Here is a 21,022-nt window from a genome sequence, read left to right as displayed (position 1 = left end):
AATAATTTTGTGTTGATTCAAATTGGGAACTATGACAGGACAAGTTTACTATGAGACACTTGGGTGCTCTTACTTGTTAACTTGACATCTGTCTTTCTTTCTTTTTTCATTTTGTGTGTCAGGTTCATCTACATGTTGGGGAAGGACACCTGGGTGGAGCGCTGGCCTTCACCTGCAGAGTGCTCCAGCCACCCCAGCCTGCAAGCTAAATGCAGGAGTCTAAGCGACACTGCCAGAGAACTGTCGGTCAACGCCTGCAGGCTGTAGAGGTGTCAGAGCAGCTGTCGCACACTATTTTGTGGCAAAAAAAGGAAATAATTTTGTATGCGCAAGCTTACTGTACCCCTGATAAATTCTTTCAATCTATATTTAGTTTTCTCTGTGAAAAGGGAAGTGAGAGTCTTGCCAGTTATCAAAACTTTGAACAAGAATGAAGAAGTATAAACCGCAGAGAGAGATGTGTAGTTATTCTGTGTTTTGCATATTTGTCGCACTTACATGTTTGAGATCAACTTAATTTTAATGCTGGACAAAGAAAATACACGTAATTATAAAATGTATTTTTTTAATTATGTTTTTATTAAGGGAAAAAAGGCTATTCAAACCTACCTGACCCTATTTGAAAACATAATTGCCCCATAAACTGGTTTTTCACATTACTGTGGGGGGATTTTTGGCCTACCCTTCTTTGCAGAATTGTTTTAATTTAGCCACACTGGAAGTTTTTACAATCATGAATCACCAGTTTAAGTCCAATCCAAAGCATATTAATTGGCTTTACATCTGGAGTTTCACTATGCCATCACTTTCTGGTCTGCTTTGGGTCATTGCTACATAACCAAACTTAGCTTGTGTTTTCAGGCACAAAATGATGGCTAGATTTTCTGGTATGAAGCTGAATTTATGGTTCCTTCAATAACGGAAGGTTGTCTTGAAGCAGGAGAGCAGCCCAGACCATCACACTAACACCACCATGTTTGACTGTTTTTATGATGTTGATTTATAACATGCTTTTAATTTGACACCAGATGTAACAGGATTCAAAGCTTGCAAAAAGTTAAACTTTTGTCTCATCAGTCCACACAATATTTTCCCTGGAGTCAGATGTTTTATGGCAAATGTGAGACAAGTCATTGTGTTGTTTTTGGTCAGCAGTGGTTTTCTGATTGTAACTCTGCCATGGATGCCATTTTTGTTCAGTCTCTTTCTTATTGTTGAAGCATGAACTCTGACCATAACAGAGGAAAATGATGTCTGCAGTTCTTCAGATGTTGCTTTGGGTTCTTTCATGATCTCCTGGATGAGTAGTCAGTGCTCTCCTTGAGTCATTTTAGCCTGCAACTCCTGGGAAGTTTCACCACTCTTCCCAGTTTTCTCTGTGTGTAGATAATGGTTCTCTCTGTGGTTCACTGGAGTCCCAAAGCCCTAGGCTTTGTAACGCTTAACAAACCGATAGATATGAATGATTGTATTTTAAATCTGTTCTTGAATTTCTTTAGATTGTTTCTCTGACATCTTTTAATCTACTTCACTTTGTCTGACAGATTCTATTTATATGATTTCTTGATTCAGTGCTCTGACTTGGTACACACTGTATGAATAATGATGTTTTTTTCACCTCTAAAGTTGTCTCATTGTTTAACACAGATCAAGATCAATTTATTTTAAAGAACAAGCAAATACAGTGTGTGTGTGTTTGTGTGAATAAGACCTAAAATGTAAAAAGTCCTTTGAGAGATCAAAGTTGAGTACTGGTCCAACTTTTCTTTTTCAAGGGTAGAATGTTTGTATGGCAAACATCTTTAATGTCATAAAAAATAAATATGAAAGAAATGAGTGGACCAGCTTGACGTATTTGGGAATTTCGGTAACCTATAGATACGCCGCAAATAATATTTGGCCTTAGCAAGTTCTGCCTGGATATTTGATCACTTGGGAAAATTTACTGAGCTCGTGACCAGCGTGACCCCAGAGAAGGAGCGATTGGTGATTGGAGCAGACTTCAATGGACATGTAAGACAAGGGAACAGAGGTGATGAGGTGGTGTTGGTTAGGTATGATATTAAGGAGAGAAATGCAGAAGGCTGAATGCTGGTGGTTTGAGAAAAGGAATCAAAGTCAGTGGAGAGAAGACAAAATACATGTATAAATGAGAGGGAGACGGGTGGAAAAGTGAACGTGCAAAGCGATATTGAAGGTGGATGAATTTGAATACCTGGGGTAAGCCATGAAATGAACAGTGCACAAGAGAGATGAAGAAGTGAGTGCAGGCAGTGTGGAGTGGGTAAAGTGGGAAGTGACAGGAAGTGATGTTTAACTTGGTTGTACAGTGTTTAATATGAACACAGACATGATGTCACACACAGTAAAACCCTCCACTGAAGCTTATTTTAATACTTTTATCTTTACAGTACACTTCAAACCTCAAAGAGAGGAAGATGTTGCTAAAACACAAAAGGCTTCCTTCCTCTTTACCTCTCAGTAGAATAAACAACATGCCAGTAAAAGGCAAGAAAAGGCAACTTGGTAAGAGATGCAAGCTTCATAACATTTCTTTTCCTGCCTTTTTTGTACAGGAAACGTCTTGTTAGATTTGTATTTACATAGTTTCACAACTAGAAAAATGAATCTGTGACTCTATACTTGGCCCTATGCCCTTTAACAATGTGCTGCATTACTAATAGGTGTACTGAAATCTATCTGTTATTCATTTGCATAACACACGGGTTTGACATTAGACTTCCCCCAACTTCTTATTTTTCTACTGTTCCATCTGACTTTACTTGAACAGGTGTGGTTCCAAACCTTTAGTCAAGTCCAGGAAGTGGTCACGTACTGGTGATCATGCAGCAGAACAATGAACAAAAGAAAAAGAGAAAAAAAACCCTAAGTCACAGACACAAAAACAACCTCTAGACATGGAAGTTGAGAAATGAAAAATGACGACAAGTTAAGAAACAAAGGGTGGCAAGGAAGTACTGGGGTAAGTGATGATCTGATGGAGCTGAGTATTCAGCAGACAGGAAACAAACTATTCAGGGCGGTCAACAACGATGACAGAAAGCTAACATACATCCATCCTCTTACCCTTATCAGGGTCACAAGGGGACTAAAGCCTATACCAGCTACCATAGGCCGAAAGGCAGGGTACACCCTGAACAGGTCACCAGCAGGGCTAATACAGAGAGATAGACAACCATTCACACCTATGAGCAATTTCAAATCACCAGTTAACCTAACCCTGCTTACTGCATGTGTTTAGACTGGGAAGAAGCCAGAGTACCCAGAGAAAACCCACCCAAAGACAGGGAGGGCGGCAAACTCCACGCAGTAATGGCCCGGCCAGATGGTGGAGTCAAATTCAGGACCTTCTCAGGACACCAGTGCTAACCACTGCACCATCGTACTAAACACAAATACTAACAGAGGAAGTAAAACTGACATGAGCACACAAAGGCACATGATTACAAAATAATACAAGAAATGATTTGAAAGGAAATATCTGACACAAAAACATGAACTCGGTAACTCAGATGTAAAGATTATTCTATTTGTCAAGCATGTTATTAACAATCAGTGTGAAAAGAAGACATTTAAAACAACATTCAAACCTTCAGAGTTAACAACAGGAAACAGAAGAGTTCTTTTAAATAATGATGGTTTTACTTTAAGCAAATTACAACTGAAAAACTGAGAGCAGGAATGATGCAGACAAAATGTAAAACATACAGAACTAAAGTGAATCGTGGAAAATGTGTAAAATATTTTTCTGTACTACTATTGAGTGGAAACAGGACGCATGTTCTTTTCCAATAACTCAGTGTTCTTTAACTCAGCATATGTATTACAACAACATCAATAATATTAATAATATTAATAAATACAAGCCTACCATGTATTAGCTATTACATACAGTGCTGCAGTGCAAAAACATTTCCTATGTCTCATGAAACTAAAAGAAATACAAATTTTAGTCAAGTATACATGACTTCCAACAAACCTGTGAGACAAATTTTTTTACCTGATGGTGGACACGAAGGTTTGCACAAAATTTTGGCAATAGATGGCAATAGATAACCTGAATATTTGTACCAAACTTTATGATCCTGAAAAATCTTGAATGGACTTGTTGTTTTTTCCAGTGTTGAACAAGTAATTTCAACAGAAAATGACAAAATAACCTCTACTCCCCAAACATCTGGGCACTCTTTTGAAGAAATATCAGTTGAAGTTGAAACTAGAAGTGTAGTACAAAACTTCAGATGAAATCAGACAATCAAGTCCACAGCGGTTACCCTCAGGGGACAATGAACGCCTGACCAAAATTATATAGTAGAATCATATCTACTGTCCAGTAGCTGTATGGTTGCTAAACTGACAATTAAAGAAGGGTCCACAGTTTGGCTTCTTTTTGTTTTTATCAGATTTTCTTGACTGTGCTGTACAATTCAGATGGATCCTCCTCACTTTCCTGGTGTGCATTTCTGGAGAAAAAAACAGGACAGATGAAGGAGGCGTGCTGTAATATGTGTGCCCAAGTTCATGTTTGTAGTGTATAAAGCAGCAGGCCAGGTCAGTCAGAGAATCACTAAAGTCCACTGCGGTTTCCCTCAGGCTATGAAGTCAGTTGGATGAAATGTTTTTCCCACTGTAAATGCTACATCCAGATGAACAGAATCAACTTTCTAGGATTTCCTTACATGGATCATTGAGCATGCATCTATACAACTGAAATTCTTAGTGCTGGTTACCTCGGGGCAGAACTGAAGTTGACTGCAGCGTACTCTACATGCTCATCCTCCTCCTTCACCTTTTGTCTGCGGGATCCAGCTGATCGGATGTTGTAGTAAATGGGATCTGTCTGGTTCGTTGAGAATCGGACACTAGCATAGTTAAGCTCTTCATCTTCCTCTGAGTTACTGGGTGGAGACTGAAAAAATAAAGAGTTCAGAAACCTGTTGAACTTTGGCTGATTTCCTTCATTTGCTCTACTTACAGTCATTTTAAATATTTATGTTTATAAATATTCATGTTGTAAAGATTGACCAACTTTGGGATAAATAAGCATACTCATACTCATATTTAAAGTAAGATAAGTAACGTTGCCCAGAGCTCCCCCTCAACAACCATGACCCTCAGTATAAAGTTCTTTTTCAGTTCAGATCTGGTTTTCAGTCTTACCTCTGTCTTCCCTGTGTGCTGACTTGGAGATGTGCAGGAAACCTGTTCAAGAAAACGTTCAAGTAAATGTTATGGAGCCAGCTAGATTAGACATCCAGAGATTCCAAGCTAGTTTTAAATCAGCTAGTTTTAAATCAGTGTGCGTCTATGGCCACAGACAGCAAGAGGTCTGATACCATTGTGTGGTTTATCAGTCTTGATTTAACCCAAATGGGCATTATTCATGTCTCAGTTGCAAAAGTGAAATTACATTTTTAGCAGAATACTATGATTTGCAGAGAATACTGCGAGTACAGCCACATTTGGGTTTATCAAAACATTGATAAGGATGAGTTCTAATTGGGGTGGCTCAACTCTTTTCTTCTGCAGGTGTTTTGGAATTTTAAGCTTCACTTTGACTGTTCAGATTGAATTTTAATGCATAACCAGAATGCAGTTTCACAGGATTTCACACTTGGTTATTAAATGCTCACCTTGTTGTTGTTGTCCTGTCTGTTTCCAGGCACAGGAAATAATGCTGAGGGCTTCTTTTTTCTAGATCAGGGGGATGAATGAAAAACTTCATTAAAAGTAAGCAATCTGAGCACCAACAAAGGTGATTTTTAATGTGCAGCAGATACTCACGTAAGCAGGAAAAAGACCAAGAGGCATATAATAACTAGGAAAACCACAAGAGTTATTCCAGTGACAACTAGTTTTGCCGCCAGTGGGAAATCTGTGATTTAAAAACAAATATAAAAAATAAAAACAAGTATTTATATGCAGCCAGATCACAGATTACAGACAATAATCTCTGCTTTGTTTTCTCTTCTATATAAATGTTGCTGGTTTTTAAGTTGTAACTGATGGACTTGATTTTTTTGTTTGTTTTGTGAGCATTATTGTTATCTCACCATATTAATAGATTTGTATAAGTTAAACTCCCAGTGACTGTGAATAGTTTGCTAATATTTTTTAGTGTGTCCATGCACTGATTATAAACAATGCCATGAGCTACTCATTACTACCACACACATTATTATATATAGTGGTTTATTACGTCTATGAGCAAATGAGTAAGTGAAATAAAAAATGTACCTTCCCTGACAGTCAGCTGTAAGGTGACATTATGAGTCCCTCTGTTGTTGTGGGCCACACAGTAATAACTCCCACTGTGCTCAGGTCTGATGTTGCTGATGGTGAAGTTGTGTCCTGATGTTTTAGGTGAGTCTTCATCCTCCTTGTACCAGGTGTAATTAGCTGCTGGGTTAGCATCACTGCTACAGGTCAGAGTGACTGAACTACCCTCCCTGATTTCACCAGAGGGACTGACTGACACAGAGGGAAGCCTCGGAGGATCTAGCAAACATTAAATAAAAAACATGTATATAATCACATTATATTAATGTTATTAAGTATTATTTTTTAGAGATCGGCACTGAAAAAAGACTAACATTGAACATCTATGGATAGAGACGTAGAGTTCTTCTGTCCATACTGATTTTCAGACTTGCAGGAATAATTCCCGCTGTTCTCCAATTTAATGGAGTTAAAGTGATAAACATCCTTTTGTCCTGTTGCCAGTACTTTGTTGTCCTTGTACCAGATATAATTAGCTGCTGGGTTAGCATCACTGCTACAGGTCAGAGTCACTGAACTGCCCTCCACTATCTCAGCAGAGGGACTCACTGACACAGAGGGAAGCTTTGGAGCATCTGTTAATATATAACAGTTTAATGTAAATTATCAGTGTCTTACACACAAACTGTTAATGAAAAAACTAAGTTACATACGTAGAAGAGTATATTGATGTGTTATATTTATTAAAAGAAATTCACAGAACAAAAAAAATCTTTAGTCCAAAAAATTGTGACAAAATTGTGTAAAATATAAATAAAATACAAATACAATATATTGTTTTGCAAATCATCAGAACACAGAAAACATACCACATCTTAAACTAAGACAATGTACTTTAAAAAAAAATCTTTATTTTACTCACATTTCACATCAATAGTTCTTCTTTCAGATCTCTTTTGTCCCAGGTTATTATCAGCTGTACAGTAATACTTTCCAGAGTCAGAGGGCCGGATGGAGCTGAAAACATGTTGGTTTTGGTAACTGAGAGGGTTGATGACATCCTCCTTGTACCAGGTGTAATTAGCTGCTGGGTTAGCATCACTGCTACAGGTCAGAGTGACTGAACTGCCTTCCACTATCTCAGCAGAGGGACTCACTGACACAGAGGGAAGCTTTGGAGCATCTGGAGGAGGAAACATAAGAATTATAATATATAGTTAGAACCAAATTTTCAAATATTAATAGCTTATATTCTAAAAGGAAAATAATGTAAACTTCCCAAAAAGAAACAAATCAGCTTTATTGAGGAGTAAAGCAGTAAGAGAAGTGAACTCACACACTGTTAGAGAATGGAAAAGCTCTTATCCTTTCACAGCACAGTTAAAACTGTCTGCAGGGTTTTCTTCGGCTAAAAACTTGTTTGATTTCAATATTAGAGGAAACTCAATGAAACTGCTTTACTTTGAAGACTGTGTATAATGAGAAGCTGCAGTTGATGTTCTCAGCTTAATAAAGTAGTCTGTTACTTAAAAAGAAATGTCACAAATATATGTACGCACACAGAGATTTTTGAAAGTGGAAATGATCGAATCAAACTATATATCACAGGAGTGAGGGTGAAAGGAAAGAAATGACATCCCACTGGCACGTTAATCCCATTCTGCAGCAAGATGTGGATGCTAACATGGAAGAAACCAAGGCTACTTCTGTCTGTGCTGCTAAGATTAGCCAAACTCTGCAAACACCCAATTTTAAATTCGGTGGCAGCAACATGTCTCAAAATAGTTGGAGCAGGGCCATTTTTACCTTTTTGAGGGTCTGAATATCACAGGCATCCAATAATAATCTCAGTCAATGCACCTTATGGACACAGATTTCTCTAGATTCTCTCAATATTTGATGGTATCATGTACTATAGTTGGTCAGATATCCAGAGTCTTAAAACATAAACTCTTTAATTTTACATTGTGGACGATAATTCATTAAAATTTCCACAATTTGTAGTCAAATGTTTTTACAAATTGAAGAACCTTTGCCTGTCTTTACTTCTGAGAAACTGCGTCTCTCAGATTGTATTTTTATACCCAAACATGTTACGAGACTGTTGCCAGTTAACTGTTTTAGCTGTTTTAAGTACCTCTTAGTTTTCCAGCCTTTTGTTGGCCCCATTCAAATTTTTGAGCTTGTGTTACTGTCATCAAATTCAGAATGAACAAATGTTTTTTTTCTTTAAATCGTACATATTCTTAGCTGATATGTTTTCTTTGTTCTATTGCGAATAGAAAACATATAAAATGTGTTTATGAGATTTTCTAATCATGGAATTCTGTTTTTTTTTCTATTCGAATGCATAAAAATAGTTCCGATCACACACTCAACTATTGAAAATAATAAGAATAACAGTATTTCTACTGTAACTCAAGTTTTTCCATATTCCTGCAGCAGTCTCACAGCTCTTCAAAAAGTCTTTACAGCTTATAAAAGTATTTCACTCACATTTCACATCAATAGTTCTGCTTTCAGATCTCTTTTGTCCCAGGTTATTATCAGCTGTACAGTAATACTTTCCAGAGTCAGAGGGCCGGATGGAGCTGAAAACATGTTGGATTTGGTAACTGAGAGGATTGATGACATCCTCCTTGTACCAGGTGTAACTAGCTGCTGGGTTAGCATCACTGCTACAGGTCAGAGTCACTGAACTGCCCTCCACTATCTCAGCAGAGGGACTCACTGACACAGAGGGAAGCTTTGGAGCATCTGGAGGAGAAAACATAAGAATGATGACATGGTCATAACAACTAAATTTGACATTATTAACAGTTTGTGCTCTAAAGACAAAACATCAAAATCTACCCAAAAAGAAAAAAATCAGCTTTATTGAGAGTAAAGGAGTAAAAGAAGTGAACTCACACACTGTTGGAGAAGGGAACTGCTCATATCCTTTCACAGCACAGTTAAAACTGTTTACAGAATCAAATGTGTTCAGGTGTAAATATTGTTTTTCTGATGAAAGTTTGTGTCCATTCCAGTACCAGATGTAGGAAGATTGATCAGGTAGCTGACAGTTGTTGTGACATGTCAGCTCTGTCCAGTTAGAATAAGAGTTTACTGTTGATCTCCTCACATGTACCTGGAGCTGTGGATCTGGGACTAAACAACAGATATTATATTAAAACAAACTCAGCATACAGACAGCTGCAAGGCTTATAAATGTTTAAAGAGACTTTCTGTGAAAATTATTTTACCTGTGACAGTCAAAGTGACTCCAGGTACACCAGAATATTTCCCTCCTTCATGGTTTGTTATGAATCTGAACTTGTACTCAGCTGAGTCGCTCTCTCTCAGGTCTGAGATTCTCAGAGTGCAGTCGTTATTTTCAGACTGATACTGAACACGACCTGAATACTCTGCCTCTGTTTTTAGATCCACAGGTTCATTATCTTTGACTTTAGTAAACCAGAATGTTTTCTGAATGCTTGTATTTCTTCCATCTATAGTTGATGGGTATCTGAAGGTGCAGCGTATTTCTGCTGTTGATCCTTTGAAGGCACAGACCTGAGTAGAAGTGTAAGTCACATCCCAGACATCCTTCACTACTGTGAGACAGAGAGAGTTGGATATTAGTCAGAGTCATAACATCCGAGGACAGAAATGAAAATGATGTGATAAGGCCTCAGTATAAGCCTGTGAGAAAGGTTTCCTCCCTCCAGTGACCTCAGTGTAGGATAACTATTTATGAGCCCCGACTATACAGGTTGTGTGATCAACAGCAAAATACAAATCAGTAGTGTTACCCTTATTAAAACCTATAAAATATGCAGCTCATTTGCCACACGGCTCGACAACATGGCATTATGTTAAAGCATAAACTCACCCACTGAAGGAGCGCGGGAGTTCTCATATCCTCTGACAGCACAGGAAATCCTGTTTGTGGGATCGCAGTAGTCTGTATAAGAATTAGATGTTTGTCCTGTGATGATCTGTTCATTCTTGTACCAGATGTAGGAGGGATTATCAGGCAGAGGACAACTGCTCTCACACTTCAGATCTGCTGACTTAGAATCACCTCTGACAGCTGATCTGCTCACCTGCACCTGCAGATCTGCCCATTAGTAAATAAAGAACATTAAACTCAGCTGACAACATACAGATAAAACACACAAACACACTCACAGTAAACACTTGGATTTAAAATAGTAAACGAGTGGATGAACATGTTACCTGTGACAGTCAAAGTGACTCCAGGTACACCAGAATATTTCCCTCCTTCATGGTTTGTTATGAATCTGAACCTGTACTCAGCTGAGTCGCTCCCTCTCAGGTCTGTGATTCTCAGAGTGCATTTGTTGTTTTCACACTGATACTGAACACGACCTGAATACTCTGGATCTGTTTTCAAATCCACAACTTCATTATTACTCTCTTTTGTGAACCAGAATGTCCTCACAACTCCATAAGGATTATATTGTCTAGATGGGTATGTGTAGGTGCAGCGTATCTCCACTGTGGATCCTTTTACAGCACAGATCGGAGTAGAAGTGTAAGTCACTCCCCAGCCATACTGACCCAAAACGACTGTAACACAGAGCACATCATAACAAAAAATAAAGTTAGATTAACAAAAATAATAGAATAACAAAAATTAAACACACTCATTTGGGTTAGTATTTTTCTGTAGGCTACATTTTCAGCTTCATGTGTCATGGAAAACAAAGTTTGCAGGTTTTTATTTTCAGCTAAAGATTCATCTGATCTTCACATTAGAAGGCAGGAACTGAGTGAGAGCAGCTGCTTTGTAGACCGACTGTAATGAGAACCTGCAGTTAGTGTTGTCGTTTGGACAGATAAATAGATTCTCACTTAATGTTAGAATAAAACAAACTATAATGATAAATGATTTGCTGATGATAAACATAAATGTGTAAAAGTTACAGGCTGCCAGAGATGATTGCATTGACCCACTATTACAGTCACTGTATGAAACACTAACAGCATGAACTTCTCCTCTTTCCATTATGATGCATGAGACGCCATTCTGGGAATTAACCACAAAGAGAAGTGAAGTTTTGTCAAACAGTTGTTTTCTTTGTGTCGGAGTATTTTAGCAGGTGATAGATGCCATCCTGAGCACAGATGAAGATCTAAAATAACATTTCAGTGGTGAGGCTACCCTTGACGCCCAGGTTAACCCAGACTGAGAAGGAAACACCTGGCCAGCCCGAGTGCTTCTGGTGACACAGACAGTGGCGAAGGAACAGCCAATCAGAAGTTTCATGTGTCAAGGGTGAAGGCAGGATGGAGATGGTAAGCAGTGATGATGGAGACAGGAGAGGACGTGGGAGAGGAGAAGCACGTGTAGCCCACAGTAACAAACAGATAAAAGTAGAAACCTTTGTTGGAATTATTGCTCATGTAGTTTAATGTATTTTAGTCTAAAATCTTCAAAATTAGGAAAAGAAACAAAAAAAACTAAAGCAAAACTAAATTTTGAATAATTGTATAAACTTGTATAAAAGTAAGTTATCGTTGGGTTGAAAGCCTAATTACTTTTTGTTTTGTTATTTATTCTGTTGTGTTTAATAATCATTATTTTCTGACCTTGATGGACGATTTCATTTTTAACCAATGGGATTTGTTGTCCCACCTTTAGCTGTTTGCTGTCTGTTTACACTGGTAAAGCTGCTTACCGCTACACCCGCTACACGTGTACCTACAACACTAAAGGAATGTTGCTGCTATTCAGGCTTAATAGTGGCTGAAGCCTCAGGTCTGTTCGGTCAGCTGCTACATCTGGAAACCTGTTTTTTGTGAATACACGGAGCTTTGCATTGGTCAGGGTTTTTTTTATTGGATATCAAGAAACCGAGTCCACAGAGAACTTCCACAGACCTTCTGGAAATCCACAGAAGAATGATGATCTTTCATTGCGATGGATGGTGAGGCACAGCTCATATGGAACTGAATCTTGCAGTCCGATTGTGGCAGGACAAACTGTGCAAAACATACATTGATTGTTGGACTGGTTTCACACCAGTAAAGTGCCCAGATCACCCAACAGGCCTGAACTGGACAACACTGACACTGAAAAGACCCGGGTCTGAATTAATTTTACTTTATTATATTTTTTTGGTATTCGTGCACGCACTCTATATTCGTTACTGTAGTTGGTTATAATACAGTTTACAATATTTTAATACAATGAGATGCAGTTTCAACATCTTGTGGTTGTGTTTTCCTTGTGGTTACCCATCCTCTTGGCTCCTACCATTCCTTAAGTTTCTAAAATTGGCCATCTTTTGTTATTGTTCTTACATACTGGTTACACGGGCAGAGTGGCGGTGAACGGAACCACAAAGAACCACAAGAAGACAGAAATAAAAATCGAGGCAACCATGGTCCTAAAGTACTCTTTTTATTACATTTATGGCTCTTTTAATGGGACATTAACTGGAGGGACAACTGCGCCACTGTCCATGAAAGAGCTGAGGAGAGCCCCAGATGAGGGGTCACCCCGCAGGCGTGGAACAAAAGCCAGAGGGGGTTGCAGTGACATGCCCGTGAGCTGGTAGCCAGCTGTGCCAGAGTGGACCGAGCCCCAGGCCTGGAGGCCGAGGGCACCCCGCCCCCCGAAGGGCGGGGCAGGCCCCAACAAGCAGCCACCAGGAGTGAGCCGGTGTATACCTGAGCGCCCATCCCCGGACACCAAGAACCACCAACGCACCGATGACTGAGGGCGCCAGCCACTGGCAGGGGGATTGGTCGGGGAGAGACTGGAGGGGCTGAGAGGTGGTGTCTAATACCCGACCTGACATATAGACACAGACAAACAGGCACACACAGATACGAACATCCATTCCCACCCACATGCACACATATGCAATTACTCCGCACTCACCCAACGTGGAGACAGACATAAATAGACACTGTACACACAATCACACTCCCCAAGCGTACTCTATACCCCAGGTCTAGGTACCCTTGCCCCTAAAGGGGGAAACTGCACTTTTCTCTAGGGTGGAGAGAAGCAGACCACCTCGACTCTGCAGTAGCAAGGAGGCCCCACATTCCAGACCCCAATCGGACGGCCAACTCCTCCTCCCAGCCCCCCCGCTCCGACAGGCAACAGAGAACGCAGGTGTGTGTGAAGACTCCAAACCTCCCTCCGCCCGCTCATATGTAGTGTTGATGCATGTGTGTTCTAAGGTGCATTCAAAACTCAGGAGGGCATGGAGCTACCTGCCAGAGAGCAGTAGGTTAGCGCATAGCCCCTCCTGAGAACCGCAATGTCTACATGTATTTAAAATTGAGAGGTGGGCACCGGCGCCAGAGGTGAGGTTGTATACACAGACGGTAAATAAGACGCGCTGGGGGGGGGGGTGCAAGCAATTCTGTTAGAGATGCAATGTGTGTATTATATGTTCACACATCACAGGCACCCATTGTGCAGGCTAAACAAACACAATCTCTTAGTATGCATGAATCTTATAGACGGAGTGTCGATCACTGCATGGTCGAGGTGGAAAAGAGGAAAAAAGTGGGAATGATAGTGAGTGTAGAAAAGGTGCAGGAAGAGGAAGATAGATTCTTACACAGTCGGTATTCGAGTTTTTGTTATTAAAGGGTACATTTTAGATAATTAACTATTAACTCAGAAACACTCCAAAACAGGAAGGCACTAATCACTACTGTAGTAGTCTAACCACTACTGAAGAGCAGTGGTTAGACCCAAAATAGGCCAAATGGAGTATTTTGGTAGTTTAGTCAAATTGAGTTCTACCACACACTTAAAACAACCGCTGATGACCAAAATGAAGCACAGTTAAAATGGAAAACACAGGAGAACAGGACAGGATTTTAAAAGGAAGTAAAATAATAAATACATAAAACAGATAAAAGTAGTTGGACCTCATTCTGATTTAAAAGCTAAAGAATAAAAAAATAAAAAATGTAGTCTATGGAATTAACAATTTCTAACACAAGTAACTTCTAGGATAAATTACAGTCAAACACACTTATATAAGAAGAGACGCACTGACACATAGAGACACTTCAGCAGAACCACAAAGAAGGACACAAACACAGACACAGAGACATGTTCTCATACGGGGACGTTACACGTTGGCTTTTCTGTGTAACGAGGTGAAAACTTCCATTTCACAGATAAAGTTTTGTTTCTAAACTTTTCAGGTTCGAGTGATTAAAAGTAGCTGAAAATGCATCCCAGACAAGAGCTCAGGCCTCAGCAGCTTCAAAGTCAAACGTTAAATGACTCGTTCATTTTACAGAGCAGCTTGAAGTGGCTGTAGTGTCACTATCACTTAGTCAATGACAGCCATGAATTTACAATTTGTTCTTTATGTAGACAAAGAAAAAAGAAAAGAGGTGAAGTGAGACTGATAGTCTGGGTTTTGTCAGCATGAAAACAAAAAGAGGAGCAAACAGTTCACACTGATAAACGTCAGCCATGTTCATCCTGAGAAAATCCACTTAAACACAACAAATACATTCTGTGAATCTAAGACGACAGATGATTTATAATAATTAGACTAAATTATTGGGTCTTTCACCCAAACATCATTAGTGTCCAGATTTATGGCACTGGAATAAAATGCAGATAAAATGATTAGACTGCAAAACTCTGAACTGCTGAGTGTTAACAGTGCAAAGAAAAACATTGAAGAATGGAGACAGAAGGCTGGAGCTGCAGAGCTGTAAGGACAGACGATGTTTCACACAGCATCATTTTACAGATGGAAGAAAAATACATTCACCTGAAAACAAATCAGTGTCTGAATTATATTTTCTGTCACATTTGGTTACTCAAAGTAGAATTACTCACAGCAGACCAACCTGTCACAGTGAGGAGAACAAATCCACTGACTGCTGTTATTACACTCATAGCTGCTCCTCTCATTGCTCTGTGTGAGCCGTTAAAATGCAAGTAGATAACTGACAGTCCTTTCTGTAAAGCAGAAGTCGACTCATCCCAGTCTTTAAGATACAGAAGAGAAGTGTTAAAAAAAATGACACCCTCTCATCTTCCTCCTTATTTGCATACATGGTTAACCAGATGCAAGTGGATAAAACTTCAAGACAGCAAACCTGCAGTTTTACCAGCAGTGACAGCGTGTCTGATATTCTTTACGTCTTGGTCATCCAGGAGATGCTCTCTGTGGCAGGAAGCCTTTTTCTATCTGTGAACAAATGTTTTTGATGTGATACAAGTGTGTGAGATGGACTCACAACACTTTACAGAATTAGAGCTGAGCTCAAAATGAGGTCAGAGTTAAAAGAGGAGTGTGGTCTGAACCATGAGTGCTGAGAAAAGCACACATGAACTGTGAAAGCTAATTCCTGGTTATCTGCTTTGCATATTCATTATAGTTTAAATGTGTGTGTAGGTGCCCGTATGATCTGACTAAACACAGCGTACATAATAACATTGATAGCATAGTGTAGAGAAGAGAGCTCTCCCCGTCTCTTGATGTTGGCAGAAGAAGCGTGACGAGACAGGTTCAACTTTTTTTTGTAGACAAATTAAACAAATGCACATTTGCAGATTAACAAGTTCCACATGAATATTGAAAATGCAAACTGGTTAATACACACAGCAGCTTCAGAAAAGACATCAGAGGATTCCTCTGTGTGTGTTACATACTACACATATTACACTTGTGGTTGGCAGAGTTGGTTTATTGTGGTGCTTTTCAGGGTTTCTGCAGCGTCTTGCACAACAACAGTTGTTACAGCACAATTCATCAGAAACTCTGTTTTCACTTTGAAATAAAGATCAAGTTTGAATCAAAACATCAGCAAAATGAACAGCTGTGGTACAAGTGTTACACCTGTTACAAGTGGTGTGTTGTTTGTTTAGAAAGAAAACAGCCCCACCAAAACTAAAAACTTGTAAGTACCTAATTATACCTATGCAGTAGTAGCACCCAGATTTTCAGTATAGTGCTGTTTTGTATTGCATTGCTGTTCTAATGCAGTTTTGTCTTCATTTATGTTGGAAGTGATAGCAGAGCTGTACGTTTTAATTTTTTCAGAAATCTCTCAGTCAGACCGTGGTTCATCATGCTTAGGTGGAAACTAGTGAGCTAACTTCCTGCTAACTTCACGAGGCTCCTGACTACTGTAGCCGTAAGGCGCAGACAATCCATCAAGCGGTGCGGCTTCGTAACTTACAGATCTTTGAGTGCCGTGTACCACATAAAATCGGTTCGAAGTCAGAAAGCACAACCAGAATTCGTATATAAGATGCACCGGATTATAAGGAGCACTGCTGATTTTTGAGGAAATTAAAGGATTTGAAGTGCGCCTTATAGTGCGGAAAATACGGTACTCATATGACTCTGCATGTGACAGATTAAGAATATTGAATCTTCACCCTTCTAAAGTACAGTAATTACAAACATGCCTGTATATTGTGTCTCTTAACTTGGATCATAATTAATAATTATTATAGATTATGAAAAGGGGTGGAAACAACACCCACCACCGGGGGAGGCGGATAGGAGGAAGCTCCGGTGGGAAATCCGGGAGAAACTAGCCCAAGGGCGGGTCCCAGTAAGTATTTCTCCAGGTTTTTATTTTTTTTTTTTTTTATTTATATTTTTTTTTTTTAAATAAAAGAAAGCTGACACTTGCAAGACTATCAAAGGTGTAAACATCACAGCAGATGTCTTTGTGTCAACTGAGGATAAAACACAGAAAAGCATGAAGGAGATTTTCCTGGCCTGAGTTTTTTTAAGCAGACAACCTTAAAAATATTCTGCAGTAGAACAAAAACTGGAGAAAACCATGAATCAACATGTGAGCATTACCTGATGCTGCTGAATTGAAGCAGAGCAAAGTACAGCTAAGCATTATAAAAAAACAAAAACAGCGTCCGACAGTGCTGTAAACAACGTTAGACTGGTGGGTAATAAGCCAGAGAATAATGCAGAAAACAGATTTTTAGATGGGAAACTCTTCCTCAGAGAGAGAGCTCTGCATGAAGTGTGATTTTATCATGGTGGAAGAAAAACAGCCACAGTAAAAGGGAATGAATAACGATGTTTATGTGAAGAGAAATATTGGGGTCTACTTTATATTCCAGCTCTAAAGTCAATGTCGTCTTCACTCATGAAGATTTTTACTGTCCTGGGGACAGGAGAGAGGAGTCTCATCAGAGGAGCTATAATTTTATAGCTTGCAAAAGTAGAAACAAATAAGTGTTCATTTGAATTCTTGTCTTAGTGATTGAAAATGGTCTCACTTTCTGCCCTTCACTGTTTGTATCTAAGGCTAAAAAAACTACTTTATCTAAATTAAAAGTGACTCTAAATATTACATATTTAGTTGTGTGTGTGCATGCACATATTTTATGTATATAGATTTCTTTTCAATTATTACTCATGATCAGTGTTGGGTAAGTTACTTTAAATTAGTAACTTAGTGACATTACTAGTTACTTCTATCAAAAGTAACTCACTTCAAGTTACTCATTACTTTCAAAGTAACTAGGTAGGGAAAGTAACTTTGGTTTTACTCAGAATTCTCTTATTAATGTGTTGCTTCCCTAACTGGATACCAGCAAGGATGCCAGTCTTCTAGCTTGCTTACATGTTAGCGCTATCCACAAGTGCACTGTGCCACCTAATGGCCTGAATCTAAAATGGCAGTGTAGTAATGCAAGTGCAAGTTAAAGATGAAATGAATGAAACTAAATTTGAAATTAACAATGTTTGTTTTATGTGTCACTTTTTTCTCTGTCTGTTTTAATCGATTTCTATTGTTTCAAACCTCTATGAATGCAAACACATCATTTTGGGGTTGATGCATCAGTGTTATAAATCTAATCATTGTACGTAGTATCACTAGGAAGAAGCAGTGGATCACAAAACATGACATACAGTGTGTTGAAACTTTTGAAAGGTATATTTATTTTTGCCATTGAAATGGGTAGAAAGTTTACTTTTAGCAGTGCCAACATTAAACTGTGGCTCAGACCATTTAGGAGCTGTAGGTATCAAAATAGTGCAAAAAATGTAGTGCACAGTGAGGTTTCTCCATTCTGTGTAAACTGTAAGCTGAACTGCACCAACTGCACCTCATGTTGAGTGACAATACTCAACATGAGTTTGCAAAGTTTGCAAGACATTACTAATGTCTTGCAAACTTAAAAGTATTTTCAGCCTCACAAAGAAAACTAAAATAAATAATAAGTATTTTCAGCCTCATAAATACGTCCAACACGGAAACTGCAGTTGTGGTGCTTTCGATTGCATTCGGAACTCGGACATTCTGCCTTCCGAGTAGGAAGATGTAGGTAACTCCAGACTGCAAATAAGCTGCATATGTGTTTAGTAGAAATTTGTTTTCATAGAGGGCTAGCAAAACAACCGTTTTCGAGGGCGTCGCCATATTGGAATCCCGACTTCTCTGACGAGGCTAACCAGAACGCCGTTTACTGGAGTGAGACATCATTCCCAGGTCCGTGTTCCGATTTCCGAGGTAAGCCGAACGCAACACACGAAGTAACGAATAACGACCCTATCTAAATCCCAGTAACGATAAACGCGTTCCTGATTTTGGCATAATAACTAGTTACCGTGTTCGTTACCACAATAATAACGTTACTTAATAACGCGTTAGTCACTACACTGACTGTTTATAAGGTTGGGGAAACCTGCAGTCAGCTGAGACTTGGATGAGCGACGAAACGTTTCTCCCAGTGAAAACGCTGCGTCCAGATCAGAATCAGCCTTTTGGGATAAAGTTGTTTCCATGTTCACAGATGTCATATATTATATGTAGTTGCCACAAATACATGTTGTTTCCATTTCAACCTTCTTAAAAGTAATGTTGAGTCTATAGAAACGTTTGGTCACAATAAATAAATTAATAAATAAAAAGAGAAAAATCCATAACCCAGAATTTGGACCCACAGTGTCCAGGAAATTATTGATTTTTCATAAAAACCTACAATTGTATCATTTTGGTTTTGTTTTGCTCTCAACTCTGATTTTAAGCCTGATTTTAAAGACTTAATTCAACTTTCCTACATTTGCCTTTTAAAACAGTGAATGTAAATGTCGACACACAGTACCTGACCCAGAGAGAACGACGACAACAAATCCTCTCACTGCTGTATTTAATCTCATAGCTGCTCCTCTCACCTGTCTGTGTGACTTCAGAGACAATAAAACACGTCAGCAGGTAAATAATGTATCCAGGAATCAGACCCATCAAAGAACAGCTCTACTTACAAATGTGAAGGGCGTTGTCTAAAGATTTCTTTTGCTGTGGTCTGCAGGCAGATAAAGGAAGTGTTTAAATATATCAGCTTCCTTCCTGTTCACAGTAGGATAAATGCAAGTAAACACAGAAGTTAAAAACTACTATTAATCCACTTTGATTATCTTTACTCGTTCAATGAAAAATAAAGATAATGTTGTTCTCAGCATGTGCTCTTTTTTCTTTAAGTTGTATGAACTGATTCTTCTGTGGCGCTGAAATGGATCAGTGCAAAGAGCATTGGTGGGATGATGGATGCAGACAGTGGAGTCCTCAGTACTGAAGCAGCAACACTAAAGTCTCACCACTGGGGGAAACTGAAACATCACAAACTCAAAGAATAAAATTTTTTAAAAAGCAAACAAATTTCTCTGATCATACTTATAATAATACTCTGAAAACCATGAAAACAGAAAATAATTAAAGGTATAAACTTTCTTCAACAAATGGTCAGTGTGGACAAGTATTTAAAGACTCTAACCTTCCTGTAAGGTTCCCTTTTTTAAAATCCACACTGCTGTGGTGGATATCAGTTTTCCATGGTTCTCTTTGGTCAGTGACTCTCAGAGATCCATCTTCTCTTTTCAGTGACCTGAACATGACTAAAAGTCCTCTGACATCCTCAGGGAGTGAAGGATTTTACCGGTGTCGCCTACATTCAGGACTGAACCAGAGTTTTGATTCAAAATGATCATTGGAGCTGTTTCACTGAGATACCTTTCTGCTGTGCTCTCCAAGTACAAGAAAGAAATCCAACTATTATAAAATACCAGCTTCCTTCCTGTTCACAGCACTAATATGCAGATGAGCCAAATGAAAATAAACAGAAAACGTAAGTGTCACTAATTTTGTATTTCTTGGTGTGAGAACCAGAGCAGTTTCTTGCTCTATGCAGATGGACAGGAAATGAGTTCAGCTTTGATATATTTGATATCCATTTAATGTCTTCATGTGTTTATGAATGTGTTTCCAGCTGCAGGATTTCAAACATGTGTCTGTGAAAGAATGTTCCAGCATTGTGCCGTGATATAATTCCACCTGTGCAACAAGTCCAGTCATGAAATTTCCCCACTACTAAATATTCCACAGTCAGCTGTTTGTGGAATTATAACAAACTGCAAGTGATTGGAAACAACAGCAACTCAGCCATGAAGTGGTAGGAAATGTAAAATCATCATATCAGGAAAATTCAGACAATGGGAACAGTTTGGGGATGGCCTCTTCCTGTTCCAATATAACTGCACACCGGTGCACAAAGCAAGGTTCAAAAAGACATGGATGAGTGGGTTTGCTGTGGAAGTAGAAAATGGAATTAGACTTCTCATCCAAGATCAGAGTCTGACTTCACAAACTCCCATAAACACTCCTAAACCTTGTGAAAAGTTTCCCCGGAGGAGTTAAAGCTGTTCTGCAAACAGTGGGCTGACATCACAACAAACCTTGAGGATTAAGAATGGGATTTCACTCAAATTGATGTGCGTATGTGAAGGCAGAAGAGTGA

At 39.0% G+C, this 21,022-nt stretch overlaps 2 protein-coding genes across 10 annotated transcripts in view; one reads left to right on the top strand and one right to left on the bottom strand.

The window, feature by feature from the left end:
* The window catches only part of LOC100709003 (complement C3), a 31,905-nt gene extending 30,427 nt beyond the window's left edge, over nt 1-1,478 (top strand). Inside the window, exon 44 of the mRNA XM_005458683.4 lies at nt 123-1,478. Coding sequence (XP_005458740.1) covers nt 123-267 — 145 coding nt within the window. The 3' untranslated portion in view covers nt 268-1,478. The remainder of the gene's footprint in view (nt 1-122) is intronic.
* LOC102080925 (B-cell receptor CD22) lies at nt 1,190-19,485 on the bottom strand. Of its 9 annotated transcripts, none has more exons than XM_025907929.1 (16): nt 19,404-19,476; nt 15,343-15,434; nt 15,091-15,231; nt 10,462-10,815; nt 10,115-10,342; nt 9,486-9,836; nt 9,151-9,390; nt 8,737-8,997; nt 7,163-7,423; nt 6,615-6,875; nt 6,259-6,519; nt 5,806-5,896; nt 5,655-5,715; nt 5,182-5,223; nt 4,752-4,930; nt 3,530-4,484 (listed from the first exon to the last, which is right to left on the bottom strand). In XM_025907929.1, exons 3-16 carry the CDS (start codon nt 15,152-15,154, stop codon nt 4,421-4,423), a joined length of 2,718 nt encoding a protein of 905 aa, XP_025763714.1. In that variant the 5' UTR covers nt 15,155-15,231; nt 15,343-15,434; nt 19,404-19,476; the 3' UTR covers nt 3,530-4,420. The 9 variants fall into 9 exon arrangements, with proteins under 9 accessions (XP_025763719.1, XP_025763720.1, XP_025763714.1 ...); XM_025907932.1 differs by having other exon boundaries at nt 15,355-15,434; nt 19,404-19,469; XM_025907930.1 differs by having other exon boundaries at nt 19,334-19,412.
* Between the last annotated feature and the right edge of the window lie 1,537 nt (nt 19,486-21,022).

This window comes from Oreochromis niloticus, linkage group LG6, assembly GCF_001858045.2.
Source record: "Oreochromis niloticus isolate F11D_XX linkage group LG6, O_niloticus_UMD_NMBU, whole genome shotgun sequence".
In the NCBI taxonomy this organism is placed as follows: domain Eukaryota; kingdom Metazoa; phylum Chordata; class Actinopteri; order Cichliformes; family Cichlidae; genus Oreochromis; species Oreochromis niloticus.
This window is presented reverse-complemented; position numbering and strand designations above follow the sequence as displayed.